The 22,612-nt window shown below is 52.8% G+C and overlaps 1 protein-coding gene across 4 annotated transcripts; it reads left to right on the top strand.

The window, feature by feature from the left end:
- The first annotated feature begins 1,221 nt into the window (after positions 1-1,221).
- POLR2A (RNA polymerase II subunit A) lies at positions 1,222-21,645 on the top strand. 4 transcript variants are annotated; one of them, XM_060080728.1, is made up of 30 exons: positions 1,345-1,408; positions 7,011-7,065; positions 7,349-7,481; positions 7,624-7,760; positions 7,854-8,027; positions 8,219-8,500; positions 8,813-8,974; positions 9,083-9,303; positions 9,903-10,035; positions 10,523-10,647; positions 10,734-10,944; positions 11,476-11,685; positions 11,768-11,936; positions 12,127-12,221; positions 12,367-12,570; positions 12,725-12,947; positions 13,395-13,578; positions 13,957-14,128; positions 14,222-14,327; positions 14,418-14,623; positions 16,258-16,482; positions 16,630-16,876; positions 17,167-17,267; positions 18,222-18,326; positions 18,421-18,603; positions 18,876-19,079; positions 19,267-19,453; positions 19,564-19,677; positions 19,817-19,966; positions 20,069-21,645. In XM_060080728.1, exons 3-30 carry the CDS (start codon positions 7,355-7,357, stop codon positions 21,223-21,225), a joined length of 5,814 nt encoding a protein of 1,937 aa, XP_059936711.1. In that variant the 5' UTR covers positions 1,345-1,408; positions 7,011-7,065; positions 7,349-7,354; the 3' UTR covers positions 21,226-21,645. The 4 variants fall into 4 exon arrangements, with proteins under 4 accessions (XP_059936709.1, XP_059936713.1, XP_059936711.1 ...); XM_060080726.1 differs by lacking the exon at positions 7,011-7,065 and having other exon boundaries at positions 1,222-1,408; XM_060080729.1 differs by lacking the exons at positions 1,345-1,408; positions 7,011-7,065 and adding an exon at positions 1,668-1,721.
- The last annotated feature ends 967 nt before the right edge of the window (positions 21,646-22,612 follow it).

The raw sequence follows: 22,612 nt of genomic DNA, 5'->3' as shown, positions 1-22,612 counted from the left end.
TGTGGCTGTGCAGTTGGTGTCACCTCTGCTTTGGAAGGACAGTGGAAGTCCTACCCCCTGCTCTTATTGGAGAATCCCTTGGGATCCCCGCACCCCTCCGCCCCATTTTTGAAATATTGTAGAAGGGGTAGGATTTCCTAATGTTCATATGCATTGACCCCGAGTCCCCCAGGATTTTTGTGTCCCACCCAATGGCTAATCTGCTTTTCCTGGATTGTCGCGGTCCCGTGATCTCTCCCGGACAGTGGTCAGCGTCCTTCCGGAGAAGGCCTCTGAGCTGAGACCTCTTCGAGTGGCTCAGGTCGAGGATCCAGAACGAGAGCCCCGTACAGCGCCCCATTAGGGGCTAGGAGATGCCCACCCGTCCCAGGAGGCCGCTCGACAGATATCAGCTACTTCCGGACAAGCAGTTGGCCTCGCCATGTTGATCTGTTCTTGCATATTCAGCGCGATTACTGCATATTCATGACCAAGGACGGCCCCAGTACTCCCCCTCTTCGGGAACCCACTTGGGAGGATCCGACCGGCCCCACCTCCTTCATTACCGAATCTCAGAACAGACCATTTTCCAGCGCGGGGGAGTGATATTAACGAGAAACTTTGGCTGAAGATGAAACCACACGCCAAACTAGAATAAAAGCGGCCTATATTTATCCTCGAATCTTCAAACCTTAAACCTCAGGGCGGGAGGTAGTAGCGAGGGGAGGCGGCGGGATAAAAAAAAAATTCCCTTCCACTTCGTCATTTCCAAAGGTGACCCAGCCAGGCAGCCGGGGAGAGAGGAGCAACAACGCGAGCGCGCGCCCCGTGCACGCCGGCGCAGGCGACCCCGTAGCGCAAGGGAGGGCGGGAAAGGAAGGGGCGGGGGACGCCAGGGCGAATCTATAAAGGGCGTCATCCGGCCAGCTCGCTCCTCAGAAGCGCCGAGAGCGCGGCCGGGACGGTTGGAGAAGAAGGCGGCTCCCGGAAGGGGGAGAGACAAACTGCCGTAACCTCTGCCGTTCAGGAGCCCGGTTACTTATTTATTCGTTACCCTTTTTCTTCTTCCTCCCCCAGAACCTTTTCCTTTCCCTTCCTCTTTTTATTTTCTTTTTGGGAGACGAAAAATCTCCGGAAAGGCGGAGGAGGGCTCCTTTCGCCCCTTTTCGTTTCCCCTCCTCCTTCCCTCCCCCACCTTTTCCTCCTCCGGCTTTTTCCTCCCAACTCGGGGAGGTCCTTCCCGGCGGCCGCCCCGACAGGGTCTGAGCGCCTAGGTGCAGGCGGCGCAGGCTTTTTGTAGTGAGGTTTGCGCCTGCGCAGCGCGCCTGCCTCCGCGATGCATGGGGGTGGCCCCCCCTCCGGGGACAGCGCATGCCCGCTGCGCACCATCAAGAGAGTGCAGTTCGGAGTCCTCAGTCCGGATGAACTGGTAAGCGGCTCTGCCCTCTCACTCCTCCTCCCGCCCGCGTGGCGGGCGGGGCTTGACGGCCGCCGCGGAAACTTGGCGCTTTTCCCTGCCCAAAGGAGGACAGGCGGGGAGGATGGGTCAGCGGCGCCAAGGCAGTGCAGAGTCCAGCCTCGCGGCCAACGAGAATTAAATTTTCCTAGGGGGTCAGCAAGCTTAGCTCTGTGTCCGAGCTAGGGGCCGCAGGAGGGGCTGGAGGGTGAGAAGGAGGGCGAGAAGGTTGATTGGCTCCACACCGCAGTTACCGACGTTAAGAGATATCACACCAATCCTTTGGGTGAGAAGCCGAGCCCCAGATTTTTCCCCTCCCCCTCTACAATTATTAATTGAGCACCTGCTACGTGATAGACGTGACAGACGGTGGGGATGCAGAGCTGAGCAAGACAAAGACCCTGCCTTCTAGAGCACTTTCTTTGGGAAGGGGCAGGAGAGACAGACAATAAATACAAATGAATGAACAAGATAATTCAGTTAAGGGCAAGTGCCTTGCATAAAGTGAAACGTTGTAATGCGATGGAGAGTGACCGAGGTGGGGCTGCTTTAGATGGGGGTGGTGTCAGGGTATGGGAAGGCCTGTTTGAGGAGGTGACATTACTCGAATGATGAGAAGCAGCCAGTCTCCTAGGCCATAGATTCTAGGTCAGTAGCTTTTCAGGCAGAGGAAAGAGCAAGTGCAAAGTGCCTGAAGGAGGGAATAACTTGGTGTGCCTCAGGGGCTGAAAGGTGGCCAGGGTGGCTGGGGTGTAGTGGGTGAGAAGGAGAGTATTAAACCATTCTTGGAGAAGCATGAGGTGGGGCAGTCCAGGTGGGATATTACAAATCATGGTAAGGAATCTGGATTTCATTCTATTTTCAGTAGGAAGTCATTGGAGAATTATAAGCAGGAGAGTGATATCAAGTTTACATTTTAAAAAAATTACTACTTTGACGGTCCTGTGAAGAACTGACTGGGGAGGAGAACTGAGAATGGAAGCAGGAAAGATGAGGGAGGAGGGAGAGCTGTTGGCCCTTTGGACGCCTTTGTGGAGCAAACTGGAGGAAGCCAGTGGGCTGGAGAGAATGGAATTGAATGGCTCTGTTTGTGGATGGAGACAAGTTTGCTAGAGGAGGAGGCTCAGCTGTAGGAAAGTTGTGTCAGGAGTTAGAACCTCCCGAATTCAGACCACACCGAATAAATTCCAGATGGGGTTGAGGTTGAAATCTAAAAAACAAAACTGTAAAACACTTGAAAAATGCAGAAGGCTTTTGGGGGCTGATACCAGGGGCAGAAACCCTTAACCTTCTCTAACCCAAGTCTTGATTTTACTTCATAGCTGGTCAGTACCTGAAAGGATTAGTTTTTCTCTTTCTCGTTTCCTCAGTAGAATGTAAATTTCACGAGTGACTTTGTATTCACTTCTTTCTCCAGCATCTCAAATAGTGCCTGGCACATAATAGGCATGTAATAAAAGTTACTTGAATAAATGAGTGAACGAAATAATTGTACAGGTACATAAAGATACATGTTGAAGGATTTTTATTTCAACATTGTGTGAAATTATAAATCACCTAATTATTTATTAGTAAGGATTCTATTGAATAACTCAGGGTTTATTACAATAGAACAAGACCTTCCCAGTTAAACCCCCTGATCCCCTGTGCCCAGACTGCTGAGGCACCGCAGCAAACTCACAGGGGCCCAGTGAGAGATGTTAATTTTATTTATTTATTTATTTATTTATGGCTGCATTGGGTCTTCGTTGCTGCTCACGGGCTTTCTCTAGTTGCGGCGAGTGGGGGCTCCTCTCTTCGTTGCAGTGTGCAGGCTTCTCATTGAGGTGGCTTCTCTTGTTGCGGAGCACGGGCTCTAGGCAAGCGGGCTTCAGTAGTTGCGGCACGTGGGCTCAGTAGCTTTGGCTCGCGGGCTCTAGAGCGCAGGCTCAGTAGTTGTGGCACACGGGCTTAGTTGCTCTGCGGCATGTGGGATCTTCCCGGACCAGGGCTCGAACCCGTGTCCCCTGCATTGGCAGGCGGATTCTTAACCACTGTGCCACCAGGGAAGTCCAGATTTTAATTTTTTAAGAGAAGCACGGAAGCACAGCTGCGTTTGCCTGATGCCCTGCGAACTACTAGATTGGGCAGTTCCCTTTCAGCATTAGGTGGCTCCAGATCCCTTTTGATGACGTCATACCTTTGTGAAGCTGGGTTTTTAGCAGTTGCTAAATACATACTGGGCAAAAATCAGTGTAGAGCAAGAGATAAGAGTGGTGCTGGGGTGTGGATAAGGCCAAGAAGAGTTAGAGAATACTTTATAAAGAGGTGACATTTGAACTGGGTCTTAAAAATGAATAGAAGTTTGCTGGAAAGGCGGGCATGGGAAGAAAAGGAATTTTGAGGAATCTCTTGTGGTTGGAGCATAAATGTTGAGGACGGGGGACCTTGGGTGTCTAACCTATGATCACGTGGGCAGTGAGAACCAGTGTTTGGATGTAGGATTGGGGGCTAAAGTAGTTTGTGTATAATTCAAAGTATAACTTATGGTAGAGGGTTAGTCCAGAACATTCCAGGACAGCCCCTGGTCCAGTCTCAGTGCCCGGAAGCAGAGGGAGTCCTTAGAAGGTGGCCGGCTTGGTGAGCATGGACTTGGAGCAGAGGGAAGTGAAAAGCTTTGAGTGTTGTTCTCCTTAGGCCTCTCTCTAGTGACTCTTCTGGCTGCCACATTCAGGTCTGCTCCTGCTCTTTTGTGTTTCGTTCAAGGTGAGCAGACCCCCTCTTTGTGCTTCTCATCGGACACGATGCAGCTGATGGGGTTCCAGCTTTGTGAATTTAGTCACCACAGGCCTGTCTCCCTGAGATTTCATCAGGTCATCTTGATGAGTGTGGTGGATGTTCAGAACCTCTTAGCCATGCACCTGTAGATCATTTTGGTTTCTACCCTGCAGTGACTAATTAGATCCATTATGAGACGATTATTGGTTTGACTGTAAGGGAACAACCTTCTATCTCTTTTCAAGTTCTTTTTTTTTCTTTTTTTCAAGTTCTTCGAGGGCACTTCCCTGCAGTGGAGGGTCCTAAGGCAGTTTAGTTCAGTTTAACAAACAATTATTGAGAGCCATCGGGTCCAGGGTGATAGAGGAATGCTACCTGCCTGAGAGATGCTTATAATCTATGGGGAAGACAAACCCCAGTGGGTCATTTCATGGCATTATGAGATTTGCAGTGATGGAGGGATTATGGAAGCACAGACTGGGGCTTACCAGTCTGGCTAGTGAGGCTGTGGAAAGGCTTCTTGGAAGAAGCAGTGCCTGAGCTGAGTCTTCAGATAGCAGTTTGTCTTGTGGGGAGGGCGTCCCAAGGAGAGATACAAAGACCCCATGTACAAAGACCCCAAGTAGTGGAGCACATATGCTGGGTGATAGGGGGGCTGCTGGGGACTCAGCTACTGATGTGGAGGAAGAAAGGAAGATGGAAACGTCATAAAACTCTTTGTAAGCCATCCTGCTGAATTTGGAAATCATTCTGAGAACAAGAGGGTATGAAGATTAGATTTCCAAATTAGAAAGAGCACCCTGATCATAGTATGGATGGGTAGGAGAGAAGGGCTGGTGACCCATGGAACGCTTGGATACATACTACAGAGGACAGGCCTGAGCTAGGGCAGTGGGCGTAGGGATGGAGGAGAGGGGCAAGATTCAAGAACTGTTTGTTCAGGAGGTAAAAATAGCCTGTACATGGGCTTCCCTGGCGGCGCAGTGGTTGAGAGTCCGCCTGCCGATGCAGGGGACACGGGTTCGTGCCCCGGTCCGGGAAGATCCCACATGCCACGGAGCGGCTGGACCCATTGGCCATGGCCGCTGAGCCTGCGTGTCCGGAGGCTGTGCTCCGCAACGGGAGAGGCCACAACAGTGAGAGGCCCACGTACTGCAAAAAAATAATAATAAAATAACCTGTACTTGGTGAGTGATTGGATAATAACAGCTGTCATATATTGAACACCTATTCCATCCTGGGTTTAAGCAGGTTAATTAAATCCTTAATGGTTATATAGATGATAAGTGATAGAGCTGGAATTGCAAATTAGAGGTCTCTGACTCCAGGCCATGCTTGTTCCACTGCTTTATGACTGTGGGTAAGGAAGGGTAAGTGTTGGTTTCTGACTTGAGTTCCACTACCTTAGATGGGGACTAAAGGAAAAGGAAAGATTTTTGTGGAGAAGGGAGTTTGCTTTTAGACATGTTGGATTTGATTTATCAGGGAGATATCTACAGGGCGTTCAGTATGTTAATCTGAAGTCCAGAAAAAAGGTGAGGCCTGGAGGGTAGAGATTTGTTGTGAGTAAATAGTGAGAATCATGGCATAACATTTGGGTGTGATGAGAAGTGTGGATGTGCTAAAACCTTGGGGAGTGGCAGTGTTTAAGGAGCAGACCAAGGCACCCCTTCCCCTCTGGAGCCGTAAGTTTGTTTTCTCTGTCTGTGAGTCTGTTTCTGTTTTGTAAATAAGTTCATGTGTATCATGTTTTAGATTCTACATGTAAGTGATGTCATATGATACTTGTCTTTGACTTCAATTAGCATCATAATCTCTAGGTTCACCCATGTTGCTGCAAATGTCATTATTTCGCTCTATTTTATAGCTGAGTGGTATTTTGTTGTATAGATGTACCACATCTTCTTTATCCATTCATCTGTCGATGGGCATTTAGGTTGCTTCCATGTCTTGGCTATGGTAAATAGTGCTGCTTCAAATCCTAGAGTTGAAGTAATTGTTTTTGCTGCAGTATAGTAGAATGGGCTGAGCATGTGTTTGGGATCGCAGGGGGCGGGTTTGACGTCTGCAGTCTCCTTGAGATTGAGGCCTTGGGCAGTCACTTTACACAGCCTCAGGTTTCTCACGTCTAAGAGATAGGAATTCACTCCTAGAAGGTTAGTGGTTAGGGTAAGAGAAACAAGGTACATTAGGTACGTTTGGTACTTGGCATGAAGTTGACACTCAGATAGAAGCTTTTATTAAATTCTTCTAAGGTCTTCCCTCTGGAAGTTTAGCGGACCAAAGCTTAACTAATTTTAAAGTTCTTGGTTTTCAGTGTGTGAAAAGATGCCAAAGGTTTCCTTGAACAGCCTTTAGCTCAGAGCAGAAATCTCTTCTCCAAGTTGTACCTGCTTCTGAGCCCGTCCTTCCCTCCCTTTCCTCCACTGAATTGGTCCCACTGAGTCCTGGCTCCACCTTGCCCAGGATTCTGGCCCTTGGCTCTGCCTCCATCTCTTGAGGCTCCAGGGTTCACTTCTGCTCCAGATTAGTTTCAACAACCTCTGCTCTAGCGCCCCCCTCTCCTGTTCTATCCTAAAATACCTGAACATGGAAGGGTTCAGGTTGACCCAGGCCCTTGAGAAGGAGGAGGTGACAAGGATGGGGGCAAAGAGTGCCTAACTTTAGGAGTATGTCTTGGGCAGAACACTTGGGCTGTCATGATGGGGGTGCCTTACAGGGAGGTTCTGGCCTTGATTTCAGCTTTGGGAAAGAAACAAGGCATTGAATTTTTCCCTCTTGAGACAACTTTTATTTCTTTTGCTGTTAAATTCTGTAGATGACAGTGACCTAGAATTCAACCCAGTAGGATATCCAGGGTTCAAGTCCTAGAGGTAGGTGACGTGTACGGAGCCCAGAGTTGACCACACACTAGTCTGAGCGCCCCCTCCCACTCAGTGACTGGAACGAGCTTTTGACTTGCGATACTTGACTTTGGCATTTCCATAGTCAGATATCACACACGCTGACCCCCATTTCCCTTGCTTCAGGCTAAACCTGCTTAGTTCTTTTGTAAGTAGTTTGGGGTTTTTTAAGGCCTTAGTACAGAGCTCCTCAGCCATGAAGTCTGGAAACTAGGAATCCTATTTAGTTGTTATTGGCCTTTCTTTGCTGCAGAAACGAATGTCTGTGACAGAGGGCGGCATCAAATACCCAGAGACCACCGAGGGAGGCCGCCCCAAGCTTGGGGGGCTGATGGATCCGAGGCAGGGAGTGATTGAGAGGACTGGCCGCTGCCAAACCTGTGCAGGTGAGCGCTGGGGGCCGGCACAGGACCCTAGAGGGAGGGAGAGGCTTGTCCTTACTGAAAGCCAGGACTGGGGGTGGACACCTGGAGACCTGGTCTCTGAGGTGGGTGCTGGGAGGAAAGTGTTGTATGTGTGTTCCCCCAGGAAACATGACAGAGTGTCCTGGCCACTTTGGCCACATTGAGCTGGCCAAACCTGTGTTCCATGTCGGCTTCCTGGTCAAGACAATGAAAGTTTTGCGCTGCGTCTGCTTCTTCTGCTCCAAATTGCTTGTGGACTCTGTGAGTGGGAGATGGGCTCTGGCCTGGGGAAGGGGTTGCTGGGGGGTGGGCAGGGGAGCAGCCCCAACTGACCCCGCTCTGCTCTGTCCCCAGAACAACCCAAAGATCAAGGACATTTTGGCTAAGTCCAAGGGGCAGCCCAAGAAGCGGCTCACACACGTCTATGACCTCTGCAAGGGCAAAAACATCTGCGAGGGCGGGGAGGAGATGGACAACAAGTTCGGTGTGGAACAGCCTGAGGGCGATGAGGATTTGACCAAAGAAAAGGTACGGGGCTGCCCAGACTCTTGGGAGGGGGTGAGGGCTGGTCCCAGAGGCCCCGAGGGAAGAAGATGGGGAGGCAGTGGAAGCAGCAGGAGCCCGAGGGTCACAGAAGACCAGGAGGGGCTGGCCCGGCCAGGTGTTGGGGGAGAAGGCCCAACCTCTGGGCTCTGATGGTCCCACTGTCTCCTTGGAAGGGCCACGGCGGCTGTGGGCGGTACCAGCCCAGGATCCGGCGCTCCGGCCTGGAGCTGTACGCAGAGTGGAAGCACGTCAACGAGGACTCTCAGGAGAAGAAGATCCTGCTGAGTCCTGAGCGGGTGCACGAGATCTTCAAACGCATCTCAGATGAGGAATGCTTCGTCCTGGGCATGGAGCCTCGCTACGCCCGGCCCGAGTGGATGATTGTCACTGTGCTGCCCGTGCCCCCGCTCTCCGTGCGGCCTGCCGTTGTGATGCAGGGCTCTGCCCGCAACCAGGTCAGCGCCTTCAGGGCCCTGCCGCTCAGCTAGGCCAGGTGTCTGCGCGGAGGGAGGCCGGTGGTGGGGGCGAAGGCATGCGAGGGTGACGGACGGGTCACCTGGGCCTGAAGATACCCTGCCACTTGCTGGCTGTGTGAGCCCCTTAAGGAGGTTAGAGCTCACAGAGGTGCTTCTGGATCTGTGAACCGAGAGCCCAGAGCTGCCTCCCAGGGTGGTGTGAAGGGAGGGCGAGAGGCACCGCGTGCTGGCACACGCAGGCTGAGCGCTCAGGCTTGGCTGGATTGTGATGGTTCTGACTTCCTGCCTCAGGATGACCTGACACACAAACTGGCCGACATCGTGAAGATCAACAATCAGCTTCGGCGCAACGAGCAGAACGGCGCGGCCGCCCACGTCATCGCTGAGGACGTGAAGCTCCTCCAGTTCCACGTGGCCACCATGGTGGACAACGAGCTGCCTGGCTTGCCTCGTGTGAGTGGACAGGCTCCCTGTGCCCTGCGCCTGGAGGAAGGGGGAGGGGGCCCGGGTGGGGGCCGGTGCTAACTGCTGGGGTGCCCCCCACCCTGCGTTTCCTCACAGGCTATGCAGAAGTCTGGGCGTCCCCTCAAGTCCCTGAAGCAGCGGTTGAAGGGCAAGGAAGGCCGTGTGCGCGGGAACCTGATGGGCAAGCGGGTGGACTTCTCGGCCCGCACTGTCATCACCCCCGACCCCAACCTCTCCATTGACCAGGTTGGCGTGCCTCGCTCCATTGCCGCCAACATGACCTTTGCGGAGATCGTCACCCCCTTCAACATTGACAGGTATGCTCAGTTCAGAAGCCCTGCCTGGAGGGGTTGGGGAGGGTGGGGGGAATGGGCTCGGAGCAAGAAGGAGAGAGTGTTGAAGTTTATTATTATCATCATTATGGTTTTTTTAACTTTATTTTTTTCTGCGTTGGGTCTTCGTTGCTGCGTGCAGGCTTTCTCTAGTTGCGACGAGCAGGGGCTTCTCTTCGTTGCGGCGCACGGGCTTCTCATTTCGGTGGCTTCTCTTGTTGCGGGAACACAGGCTCTGGGTGTGCGGGCTTTCTCTAGTTGCAGCATGCGGGCTCAGTAGTTGTGGCACGCAGGCCCTAGACCACGCGGGCTTCATTAGTTGTGGCGCACGGGCTCTAGGGCACAGGGGCTCAGTAGTTGTGGCGCACGGGCCTAGTTGCTCCGCAGCATGTGGGATCTTCCCAGACCAGGGATCAAACCCGTGTCTCCTGCATTGGCAGGCGGATTCTTAACCACTGTACCACCAGGGAAGTCCCAAGTGTCGAAGTTTAGAAGTTTGGGTTCCCACTTGGGGCTTTGGGGTGAGGGTGGCAACAAGGGCTTTTTGGGAAGCATTTTGTTCATTGCATCCCTTTCCTTCCTAGACTTCAGGAACTAGTGCGCAGGGGGAACAGCCAGTACCCAGGGGCCAAGTACATCATCCGGGACAACGGTGATCGCATTGACCTGCGTTTCCACCCCAAACCCAGTGACCTTCACCTGCAGACTGGCTATAAGGCATGTGTAATAGGCCAGGGCCTCTCTTAGCTGAGCAGGAAGCTTTCTGGACTGGGGGCCAGCTGGAGTGGGCCGTCTGAGCCTGTCCTGTTCGTTAGAATCCAAGCTTAAAAGACTCCTGCTGTCCTAGGCAAGCTTGTAGCTGCCAGCCCCTGGCATTCAAGGTGGGGGTCATGTAAACCCACGGGCAGCAAGAGGGACACAGGGCAGAAAGAGATCCGGGGGGAACAGAGCAGAAGGCTTCATGTTCAGAGAGTCTCACGGTTTTCTTTCCCAGCTGAGTTTCCTGAGGTTTGGGGACTACGTCTTCGTTTTCTCTGATAGCCTGGAATCTAACCCAGGGCCTGGCCCAAAGCTGGTGGTTGATAAGCGTTTCAAGTGAAATAACACCACAGTGTCGTCTTTTTCAGAGCATCTTAGGTCCCCTATCACTTCATTCTTAGCATACCTCCTTCACTGAGGTTTTTCCCACACTTCACCTCCTTAGGTGGAACGGCACATGTGCGATGGGGATATTGTTATCTTCAACCGGCAGCCAACTTTGCACAAAATGTCCATGATGGGACATCGGGTTCGCATCCTGCCCTGGTCTACTTTTCGCTTGAATCTTAGGTCAGTCCGCCGGCTGGGGCTGGGCTAGGCTGCTCCCTGGGTCTCACTGTGGCATCTTTCCAACTCACTTCCCTCTTTGACTACAGTGTGACAACTCCATACAATGCCGATTTTGATGGGGATGAGATGAACTTGCACCTGCCACAGTCCCTGGAGACGCGGGCTGAGATCCAGGAGCTCGCCATGGTGCCACGCATGATTGTCACCCCCCAGAGCAATCGCCCAGTTATGGGCATTGTGCAGGACACGCTGACCGCAGTGCGCAAATTCACCAAGAGGGACGTTTTCCTGGAGCGGGTGTGTGGTCCCTGGCTGGGGGAAACCTGGCCTGGGTGGGCAGGGGCCCAGCACAGCAAGGATGGGGGGAGGAGCAGTGACCTATGCCCTGACTTGCTCTGCGCTGACCTGTATGTGAGACAGCGGAAGGAAAGGGAGTGAGCAAAGATCAAGGCCAAAAATGGTGTATGGCTTTAGCTCCCCATTTAATTCCTCAAAATGTCATGTAATTTTAGGTACCATCTGGAAAGTAAAGGCAAAGAGTGAAATAAGACTTTGTTGAAGTTCTGTTTATCTATTTCTTTTTTACTTTCTCTTTATTTCCTAATTATTAAAAGTAATTTGTACTTACTGTTTAAAGAAAAAAACAATCCCAAAGTCTCACTATCACAGTTAAGTTTTTAGTAAAAGTTTGGAAAACACTTTTCTTGCCATCCCTTTGCCTTCAAAGCCTGGCTTTCCCCTTTGGGCAGTGAGGCCTCCCCTGACATTCCCTCTAAGAGGTGAGACCTCCAGTTCTGACTTCCTATCTTTCTTGCTCTTTTTCTCCAGGGGGAGGTGATGAACCTCCTGATGTTCCTGTCCACGTGGGACGGCAAGGTCCCACAGCCGGCCATCCTGAAGCCCCGGCCCCTGTGGACAGGGAAGCAGATCTTTTCCCTCATCATACCCGGCCACATCAACTGTATCCGCACCCACAGCACCCATCCCGACGATGAGGACAGTGGCCCTTACAAGCACATCTCTCCTGGGGACACCAAGGTAGGGCCTGGCTTCAGGTTGTGCGGGGAAGCGCTTTGGACATGGAAGCCACAGCAGGGGCTGTGAATGGTGCTCTCTGCAGGTGGTGGTGGAGAACGGGGAGCTGATCATGGGCATCCTTTGTAAGAAGTCTTTGGGCACGTCAGCTGGCTCCCTGGTCCACATCTCTTACCTAGAGATGGGTCATGACGTCACCCGCCTCTTCTACTCCAACATTCAGACTGTCATTAACAACTGGCTCCTCATTGAGGGTAAGCCTAGGGGCTCTACCAGGTCCTCTGTAAATCCTGTCCATCTCACTTCTTACTGCTCTTCTTCCATCCCTTTCTCTTCCCCGCCTTGGATTTGGTGTCCCTCCATCTACTCTCTTGGCTGTGATTCCACCCCATGTTTCTTGGGAGTCCAAAGAAGGTGTTGCTGATGCTTCTCTTTTATTTCTAGGTCATACCATTGGCATTGGGGACTCCATTGCTGATTCTAAGACTTACCAAGACATTCAGAACACTATTAAGAAGGCCAAGCAGGATGTAATAGAGGTGAGAGGGAAGGCTGGGCAAAGACTGAATAAGAGGCTCTCAGTGGCTTTGAACTGAGGAGTGAAGGGGACATGGGGATTGGAGAGATGGGGACCAGAAGAGATCGACGTCTCCCTGAGAACGCAGCCTGCTTCTGTGCACCCAGGTCATCGAGAAGGCGCATAACAACGAGCTGGAGCCCACCCCGGGGAACACTCTGCGGCAGACCTTTGAGAACCAGGTGAACCGCATTCTCAACGACGCCCGAGACAAGACTGGCTCCTCTGCTCAGAAATCCCTGTCTGAATACAACAACTTTAAGTCAATGGTTGTGTCCGGGGCTAAAGGTTCCAAGATCAACATCTCCCAGGTGGGGAGCCTTGTCTTTCCAGAACTGGGGCCACGCTGAAGGTGGGGAGGAGGAGGGAAGGGGTGTGCTGCTGGGGGAGTTGGGGGAAAAGTATGGGGAACTCTTATTCTCAAGGCAGAGGGAGTTGGATGCACCCCACCTTTCCTGTTCCCAGGTCATTGCTGTCGTCGGGCAGCAGAACGTGGAGGGCAAGCGGATCCCATTTGGGTTCAAGCACCGGACTCTGCCTCACTTCATCAAAGATGACTATGGGCCTGAGAGCCGTGGCTTTGTGGAGAACTCCTACCTGGCCGGCCTCACGCCCACGGAGTTCTTCTTCCATGCCATGGGGGGTCGTGAGGGGCTCATCGACACAGCGGTCAAGACTGCTGAGACTGGTGAGGACTTTGGGTCCAGGGCCCTTCCACGGGCTGGTCCGCAGAGAGGACCGCAGGCAGAGAAGCCCCTGGGGAGTTTGAGCGGGGTTCTCAGGCTAAAGTCTTCTATCCCCAGAGAAGTAATTTTGACCTTTGTGGAAAGAATAGAGACTAAAGGTCAAGAGTTAGGCAAACACTCTTGTTCTGGTTGCCGTGCAGCATTCCATGACGCAGGGCTAGAGCCTCATGGTTTCTGCTCCTGACTTGTCACATGGACGGTGTTTCCTAGGGGTCTCTACTGGACCCTGGGTCCATCTGGTGGTGGGCATGGCTTTCATTGAGAGGCCTTGGGGATGAGAGGCTACTAGCTGGCTCTCCTGAGGACCAGAGTGGCCAGCAGGTCTTGTCCTGAGACAGGGAGGTTCCTCTTCTTGCTCTGGGTCCCTCAGTTGATTCCCTCCCCCTCAGGATACATCCAGCGACGGCTGATCAAATCCATGGAGTCGGTGATGGTGAAGTATGATGCCACCGTGCGGAACTCCATCAATCAGGTGGTACAGCTGCGCTATGGCGAAGATGGCCTGGCGGGCGAGAGCGTTGAGTTCCAGAACCTGGCTACCCTCAAGCCTTCCAACAAGGCTTTCGAGAAGAAGTGAGAACCACCGGCAGGCGGGTGGTTCTTGCCCCTGGGCTCAGGGCCAGAGTTGTAGGGGTTCTTCTCCCCCCACACGGTGAGATCACCTGGACCGTGTCTTGCAGTGGACCTTATACCGCCCCTTCCCCACCCATCTGGCAGCAGCTGCAAGATGGGAGAGGACGGATGGAGACCAGAGTTGAGACCCACCCCCACTTTGTACAGAGGGGTGAGCGTAAGCTCAAGTGCCATTGCACATCCTTGGGTCTGGATCTTATGTTTCCCCACCCAGGATTCTTCACAGCCCTGTTCCTGTGGGCTGCAGACCTCAGGAGCCTCACACTGTTCCTTGATCAGGGCCCTCCTGCCCCTTGACTCCACCCCTGTCACCTGCAGGTTCCGCTTTGATTATACCAATGAGAGGGCCCTGCGGCGCACCCTGCAGGAGGACGTGGTGAAGGACGTGCTGAGCAACGCACACATTCAGAATGAGCTGGAGCGAGAATTTGAGCGGATGCGTGAGGACCGGGAGGTGCTCAGGGTCATCTTCCCAACTGGTGACAGCAAGGTGCGTGTGGGCAGGAAGGGCTGGGCTGGAGAAGTGCTGGCCCTGCATGGCTGGCCCTGACTTGGGGTCCTGCCTCCTTCCCTCCCGCCTCAGGTTGTCCTCCCCTGTAACCTGCTGCGCATGATCTGGAACGCTCAGAAGATCTTCCACATCAACCCTCGCCTTCCCTCTGACCTGCACCCCATCAAGGTGGTAGATGGTGAGTACCTGCTTCAGGACCGCCAGGCCAGGCAGGCTCTGCTAGCAGCGTCCTGGTCTACAACCTCTTCATCCCTCGTTCGGCCCTTAGGTGTCAAGGAGCTGAGCAAGAAGCTGGTGATTGTGAATGGGGACGACCCACTGAGCCGGCAGGCCCAGGAGAACGCCACCCTGCTCTTCAACATCCACCTGCGGTCTACGCTGTGCTCCCGCCGCATGGCCGAGGAGTTTCGGCTCAGCGGAGAGGCCTTCGACTGGCTGCTCGGGGAGATCGAGTCCAAGTTCAACCAAGCCATTGTGAGTGTTGTACTCCTCACCCCAGCCTTGGTTCTCTCCTCTGATCTATTGATTTCTCTGGGCTCTGAGAACAGCCCACCTCTGCCTATAACTGCATAATAATAGATCTCATTCATTGAGACACTGCTGTGAACCAAGTCCTGTGTTGGAGGCTTTATACCTTTATTCCTTAGCAGTCCTAAGAAGACCCTAGTAAGGGAGGGGCTGTTAGTCCCATGTTGCAGAGACAAAAAGTGAACCTTGAAGAGGCAAACACATGAAAAGATGCTCAATATCAGTAGCCGTCAGGGGAATGTAGTTCAAAACCACGATGAGATACCACTTCACGCTCCCTAGGGTGAGTAGAAAAAAACAAGTGTTGGCGAGGATATAGAGAAATTGGAGCTCTCACACACTGCTGGTGGGAACGTTGCAACTGCTTTGGAAAACAGTCTGGCAGTTTCTCAAAAGTTTAAACATAGAGTTACCATATGACCCAGCAATTTCACTCCTAGGAATATGCCCAAGAGAATTGGAAACACACGTCCACACAAAAACCCATACACAGATGTTCAGAGCAGTATTATTCATAATAGCCAAGCAGTGGAAACAACCTAAATGTTCATCCGTTGATGAAGGATGAACAAGATAAGGGAATATTATGCTGTGGTAAAAAGTAATGAGCTGTCAAACCATAAAAAGACAGTGATCAACTTTAAATAGTATTACTAAGTAAAGAAGCCAGTCTGAAAAGGCTACATACTGTATTATTCCAATTAAAAGATTAAATTTTAGGGACTTCCATGGTAGTCCAGTGGTTAAGACTTCGCACTTCCACTGCAGGGGGTGTGGGTTCGATCCCTGGTCAGGAGCTAAGATCCTACATGCCTTGTGGCCAAAAAACCAAAATGTAAAACAAAAGCAATATTGTAACAAATTCAATAAAGACTTTAAAAATGGTCCATGTCAAAAAAAAAATCTTTAAAAAAAAAGATTAAATTTTATGGTATGTGATTATATCTCAATTAAAATAATGCATTGGGGGGTACTTCACTGGTGGCTCAGTTGTTAAGAATCCGGCTGCCAACGCAGGGGTCACGGGTGCGAGCTCTGGTCCAGGAAGATCCCACATGGCACGGAGCAACTAAGCCCGTGCGCCACAACTACTGAAACCCACGCACCTTGAGCCTGTGCTCTGCAATGAGAGAAGCCACCACAGTGAGAAGCCTGCGCACCGCAACGAAGAGTTGCCCCCGCTCGCTGCAACTAGAGAAAGCCCACGTGCAGCAACGAAGACCCAACACAGCCAAAAATAAATTAATTTTAAAAAAATTTATTTAAAAAAAAAGAATGCATTGGGGAGCCTCCCACTTAGAAGACTATTATCAAATGAATATTTACCCTGTGACTTTAGCACACAGCACTTTTAGAAATGTGGGGTTTAGATGACATAGTCCCTATTCCTGCAGCACATCGGGGGCTGAATGGCGGGTATAAATTGAAATGCCATCTGAGGAAGGGGATGATCAAATAAGACTGATTTATTTAAGTCTCTTCCTTTTCCAAACGCCTCTGCCCAGCCCTGACATGTCTCACTCTCACTCACCAGTGGGGAGGGATTTGCTCTTCTGAGGCCAGCTCTTTTTACTCCCCAGGCCCATCCTGGGGAAATGGTGGGAGCTCTGGCTGCACAGTCCCTTGGAGAACCTGCCACCCAGATGACCCTGAACACCTTCCACTATGCTGGTGTGTCCGCCAAGAATGTGACACTGGGTGTGCCCCGACTTAAGGAGCTCATCAACATTTCCAAGAAGCCAAAGACCCCCTCACTTACTGTCTTCCTGCTGGGCCAGTCTGCTCGAGATGCTGAGAGAGCCAAGGTGCGGCTTAGGGTAACGGGCTTCCTGGCAGGAGCAGGAGGGGACTCCTTCCCTTAAGTAAAGGGTTTGGAAGTCCCTCTGCAGGTGGCTTTGAAGAGGCCTTTGGAGCCACCCAAATGCCTGTCATGAATCCCTCTTTTTCCTCAGGATATTCTGTGCCGCCTGGAACATACAACGTTGAGGAAGGTGACTGCCAACACGGCCATCTACTATGACCCCAACCCCCAGAGCACGGTGGTGGCAGAGGATCAGGAGTGGGTGAATGTCTACTATGAGATGCCCGACTTTGATGTGGCCCGAATCTCCCCCTGGCTTTTGCGGGTGGAGCTGGACCGGAAGCACATGACTGATCGGAAGCTGACCATGGAGCAGATTGCCGAGAAGATCAATGCTGGTGAGGCTGGGGGTCCTGCCTAGGCCCCTGCCCGCCCTGTCCTGTCCCTGTGCTCATCCCAGACAAGGCACCCACACCCACCACCTTCCACTCACTGGTTCTGCTCCTCCAGGGCACCCCTTCTCCAGGTCCCGTCTGCACAGCTTTTTCCTTCTCATTGTTTCCCCTCCCTCTTTCTAGAAGGGTTCTGTGGGAAGGAGGGGAAAGCCGAAAGAGCCCATATGGGGAGAGCTGCGGACGAGCTGTGAGCAGAAGCAGTCCTGCAGCTGCAGTTGTTCTCATTTTCCCAGGTTTCGGTGATGACTTGAACTGCATCTTTAACGATGACAATGCAGAGAAGCTGGTGCTCCGTATCCGCATCATGAACAGTGATGAAAACAAGATGCAAGAGGTAAATGGGACCCAAGCAGAAATTTATACGTCAGACATAGAAAACCGTTAAATCTGGTTCCTGACCAAAGACATTAAAATGAAAGCAGCATTGAGTGCCAGTCACACCACCTAAAGTAGAGATGGGGGGAGGGCGGGTAGCAATGATCTGCAAAACTTTTGGCAGCAAAAGTTCTTTGAAATGTGAAGCAGCAGCCATATAGATAAAACAGGCGGTGTTGGGGAATTCTCTGGCCATCCACTGGTTAGGACTCCGTGCTTTCACTGCCTAGGGTGTAGGTTCAATCCCTGGTTGTGGAACTAAGATCCAGCAAGCTGTGGGGTGCAGCCAAAAAAAAAAGCACCAAAACAGACGGTGTTGATTTGGGGGTGTCCCCATAGCCCGGTCACTTGGCTCTCTCCTCCCTGCGGCTCCTGTGTGAGGGCAGGTCGGACAGTAGGAATTGCTGTGTCCTAGGGAAAGTGGTGTGACAGTGGGTGAAACAAGACCCAGGAAAATGTTTGACCAGTGACTTCACTCCTGGGCATGGCTCCTAAAAAATTGTTCAGCAGATGTGGATACCTTAATAATAAAAACTCAGAACTTACTATTGAACTGGAGGAGAGTAGGTAAGATTGTGTGGATATACGTCCATTAGAGATCACACGTCAAGGCGTTAGTGGGCGGGCGAATGCTCGCTGAGTGCCAGGACGAGAGCAGAGGTGCTGTGCGCTTTGTTACAACCCTTGGAGCACGCACACAGAGTGGGAATCGTGTTAAGGTGGTGGAGTGTGGCTGCCTTTTCTGAGGTTTTTTTTTTAAATACCATCGTAAAAACACAATAGAAAGTAACCTCACTAGAACTGAAGAGGGCAGGTCTGGGCCACACCTGGCTCTCCAGGTCAGGCTGTGGTTTGGGGTGAGGGCGGGGAGAGACCGGAGGATCCTAGGAGGGCTGACTCGCTCTTGTTGCAGGAAGAAGAGGTGGTGGACAAGATGGATGACGACGTCTTCCTGCGCTGCATCGAGTCCAACATGCTGACAGATATGACCCTGCAGGGCATCGAGCAGATCAGCAAGGTCAGCCGTTCCCTCCCTGCAGCCCGTCCACCCCCCGCTTCCCTCCCTCCCCACCCCCACCCGCCCAGCCTGAGCTTGCTCTGTCCCCCTGCAGGTGTACATGCACTTGCCGCAGACGGACAACAAGAAGAAGATCATCATCACAGAGGACGGGGAGTTCAAGGCCTTGCAGGAGTGGATCCTGGAGACGGATGGCGTGAGCCTCATGCGGGTGCTGAGCGAGAAGGACGTGGACCCTGTGCGCACCACGTCCAACGACATCGTGGAGATCTTCACGGTGAGCCCCTCAGAGTCTTCTTCCCAGAGCTCAGCCTTCTTCCTGGGTCCCTCTGGCTCAAGGCCCCCTCCCTAGGTCTCGGGCAGTGGTTGTGGTCAGTGCTCTCCCCTCAGGAGAGGGGTTGGTCGGGTGGTTTTATGCCTGAATCCACTTTTGCATCTGGGCTTCACTGACTCCTGACTGTCCCTCTGTGGATCTGGGTGGTGGTGGCCGCAGGAGGAGAGCAGTTACTTGGTCTTGACCCTTCCCCACCCCCGCAATCCCCATGCCAGGTGCTGGGCATAGAAGCCGTGCGGAAGGCCCTGGAGCGGGAGCTGTATCACGTCATCTCCTTCGATGGTTCCTACGTCAATTACCGGCACTTGGCTCTCCTGTGTGATACCATGACCTGTCGTGGCCACTTGATGGCCATCACCCGACACGGAGTCAACCGCCAGGATACCGGACCTCTCATGAAGTGCTCCTTTGAGGAAACGGTAATGGCAGAAGTTCTGAGCGGGTGGAAGGAGAGAGAGCAGGGAGGAGGGATTGCTGTGGGAAGAGGGCATCCTCCACTGTGTGTGATGGGCCTTGGTGCGGTTCCATGGTTGGGTGGGTGGCTGTAACAGTGGTGGGACATGGTGGGGTGGGGCCTGATGGCACGCCCCCTCTTCCGAGGTTTAGGTGGATGTGCTTATGGAAGCAGCCGCACATGGAGAGAGCGACCCCATGAAGGGGGTGTCTGAGAACATCATGCTGGGCCAGCTGGCTCCAGCCGGCACTGGCTGTTTTGACCTCCTGCTCGATGCAGAGAAGTGCAAGTATGGCATGGAGATCCCCACTAACATCCCCGGCTTGGGGGCTGCCGGACGTGAGTACAAGGGGCTACGAGGAGGAGGTGGGGCGGTGGGGAGGCTGCACGTGGGCGCGGCGGCCAGTCCCGGGGCTCTTCGTTGTGGGTCACCGTGTGCCTCTCTGCAGCCACCGGCATGTTCTTCGGCTCGGCCCCCAGTCCCATGGGAGGAATTTCTCCAGCCATGACACCCTGGAACCAGGGCGCAACCCCAGCCTACGGCGCCTGGTCCCCCAGTGTTGGTGAGTAGACAGCCCTCTGGGGGGTTCAGAGGGTGGGTGGGCTGGGCTCATGAGGGGTCCCCATGTGGAGACACTGGGGGCTCTGGGAGTGTGTTGGGCTCCAGCTCTGGTTTTAACTAACGTTTCTCTCATTTCGCAGGGAGCGGGATGACCCCGGGGGCAGCAGGCTTCTCTCCCAGTGCTGCTTCAGATGCCAGTGGCTTCAGCCCTGGTTACTCCCCGGCCTGGTCTCCCACGCCGGGTTCCCCAGGCTCCCCTGGCCCCTCAAGCCCGTATATCCCCTCACCAGGTGAGTTGTCCTTGTCTGTGAAGGCCAAGTTCATTTCCTCCTTGATCTTCCTTCTGGGTGAGTCTCTCCATCACTTAATGCCTTTCTGCTTCTCTCCCACAGGGGGTGCCATGTCTCCCAGCTACTCCCCGACGTCGCCTGCCTACGAGCCCCGCTCCCCTGGGGGCTACACGCCCCAGAGTCCCTCTTACTCCCCCACTTCACCCTCCTACTCCCCTACGTCTCCATCCTATTCTCCAACCAGCCCCAACTACAGCCCCACGTCACCCAGCTACTCCCCGACCTCGCCCAGCTACTCCCCGACCTCGCCCAGTTACTCCCCGACCTCGCCCAGCTACTCCCCGACCTCGCCCAGCTACTCCCCGACCTCACCCAGCTACTCCCCGACCTCGCCCAGCTACTCCCCGACCTCACCCAGCTACTCGCCCACTTCCCCAAGCTACTCGCCCACATCACCCAGCTACTCGCCAACTTCACCCAGCTACTCGCCCACCTCACCCAGCTACTCGCCGACATCTCCAAGCTATTCGCCGACATCACCAAGCTACTCACCAACTTCCCCAAGTTACTCGCCCACCAGCCCTAACTATTCTCCAACCAGTCCCAATTACACCCCGACGTCACCCAGCTATAGCCCAACATCCCCCAGCTACTCACCTACTAGTCCCAACTACACACCAACGAGCCCCAACTACAGCCCAACCTCTCCAAGCTACTCTCCGACTTCACCTAGCTACTCCCCGACCTCACCAAGCTACTCCCCTTCAAGCCCACGATACACACCACAGTCTCCCACCTATACCCCGAGCTCACCCAGCTACAGCCCCAGCTCACCCAGCTACAGCCCAACTTCGCCTAAGTACACCCCAACCAGTCCTTCCTACAGCCCCAGCTCACCGGAGTACACCCCGACCTCTCCCAAGTACTCACCTACCAGCCCGAAATATTCACCCACCTCCCCCAAGTACTCTCCAACCAGCCCCACCTACTCGCCCACCACTCCAAAATACTCGCCGACGTCTCCTACTTACTCACCAACCTCTCCGGTCTACACCCCAACCTCCCCCAAGTACTCACCCACCAGCCCCACCTACTCGCCCACATCCCCCAAGTACTCGCCCACCAGCCCCACCTACTCGCCCACCTCCCCCAAAGGCTCGACCTACTCGCCCACCTCCCCTGGCTACTCACCCACCAGCCCCACCTATAGCCTCACCAGCCCAGCCATCAGTCCCGATGACAGTGATGAGGAGAACTGAGTGTGCGCAGTGCGCAGTGGCAGCCGGCTAGGCGAAGGGCGGCTTCGGGGTGTTGTGCAGTCCTCCCCTTCCCTGAGGGGCGCAGGCCCCAGTCCACCTCCCTTGTACATAGCTCCTTGTGACAAAGTTCCCTGTTGAGGTTCTGGTCCCATTTCTGCCGGGGCTTTTGTCTTGTTCTCCACTTGTGCCGTCTCAGAACCCACTCACCTGCAGTGGTGGTCTCCTCGCTCTATCTACCCGAGGCCTGTCCCCAAATCCAGGATCCTCCTTGCCTATGGCTTGATTCGGGGGGTAAAGGGTATTTTAACTTTTTGGGGGTAGTTCTGCTCTGGGTTAAATCTGATCCTCCAGAAGAACAAAGTGAAAGCTGCCTTTGTTACTTTTTGAAGTTGAAATAAAGTTTACTAATTTTGACCAGAAGTGTGGCTGTTGAGTGCTTTATTAGGAGGCAGGAATACCCAGGCCCCTACTCCCTGCCTGGGCTGCTGTCCATTTGTCGTGTTTTAGCTGATCCCCGCTAATGGGGCAGGGGCAGGAAAACGAGCACAGACAGTACATTCACCGAACAAACAGCTACTTTGTGCCAGGCTTTGCTCTGTCCCGGCTTTGTGGTTGAACAGATAGATAGAGGCCTTGTCCTGCATTAAAGCAATATTGACATAACATCTTTTTTAACTGATTTTACTGATTATCATAATAAGTAATTTAGAAAAGTACAGAAAGGTGCAGTACAGAAGCAGAAAAATTATTGCCCTTAACACCACCACCAGGAGGCATGTTTTCTTTGGGTATTTTTCCTAGCTGTTTCTCAAGTCACTTCTAATCAGTCTTTGTTTTGGCCTCAAACCAACAATGAGAAGATTATGGTTACTAGGATATGTTTTAAAGCTGAAGTTAAAGAACTTGGTGATAATTTGCTATTTTCAGTTGGCCATTTCATATTTTGTTCTATTAGTTCCTTTTTTTTTTTTTTTTTCATTTTGGCCATGTGGCTTGCAGGATCTCAGTTCCCTGACCAAGGATTGAACCCAGGCCCACGGCAATGAAAGCCCAGAATCCTAACCACTAGGCCACCAGGGAACTCCCTGAAATATTTCAAAGGATAGTTTAGAAAGTAACATGGGGACTTCCCTGGTCTTCCAGTGGGTAAGACTGTGCTCCCAATGCAGCGGGCCCAGGTTCAATCCCTGGTCAGGGAACTAGATCCTACAAGCATGCTGTGCAACTAAGAGTTTGCATGCTGCAACTAAGAAGCCTGCACGCCACAACTAAGAAGTCCGCATGCTGCAACTAAAAGATCCCGCATGCCACGTGCTGCAACTAAGACCCAGCATGGCCAAAATAAATAAATAAAAATAAATATGAAAAAAAAGAAGAAACATGGCCA

Source organism: Mesoplodon densirostris, chromosome 18, assembly GCF_025265405.1.
Source record: "Mesoplodon densirostris isolate mMesDen1 chromosome 18, mMesDen1 primary haplotype, whole genome shotgun sequence".
Taxonomy (NCBI): Eukaryota; Metazoa; Chordata; class Mammalia; order Artiodactyla; family Ziphiidae; genus Mesoplodon; species Mesoplodon densirostris.
Note: the sequence above shows the minus strand (reverse complement) of the source record. Positions and strands in the feature narration are given on the sequence as shown.

Bases quoted from the DNA above. Each gene is read 5' to 3' on its own strand.
- POLR2A (XM_060080726.1), top strand. From the start codon at position 1,316: ATGCATGGGGGTGGCCCCCCCTCCGGGGACAGCGCATGCCCGCTGCGC. The intron at 1,409-7,348 runs GTAAGCGGCTCT...TCTTTGCTGCAG, and splicing joins TCCTCAGTCCGGATGAACTG to AAACGAATGTCTGTGACAGA. The intron at 19,454-19,563 runs GTGAGTACAAGG...GCCTCTCTGCAG, and splicing joins CGGCTTGGGGGCTGCCGGAC to CCACCGGCATGTTCTTCGGC.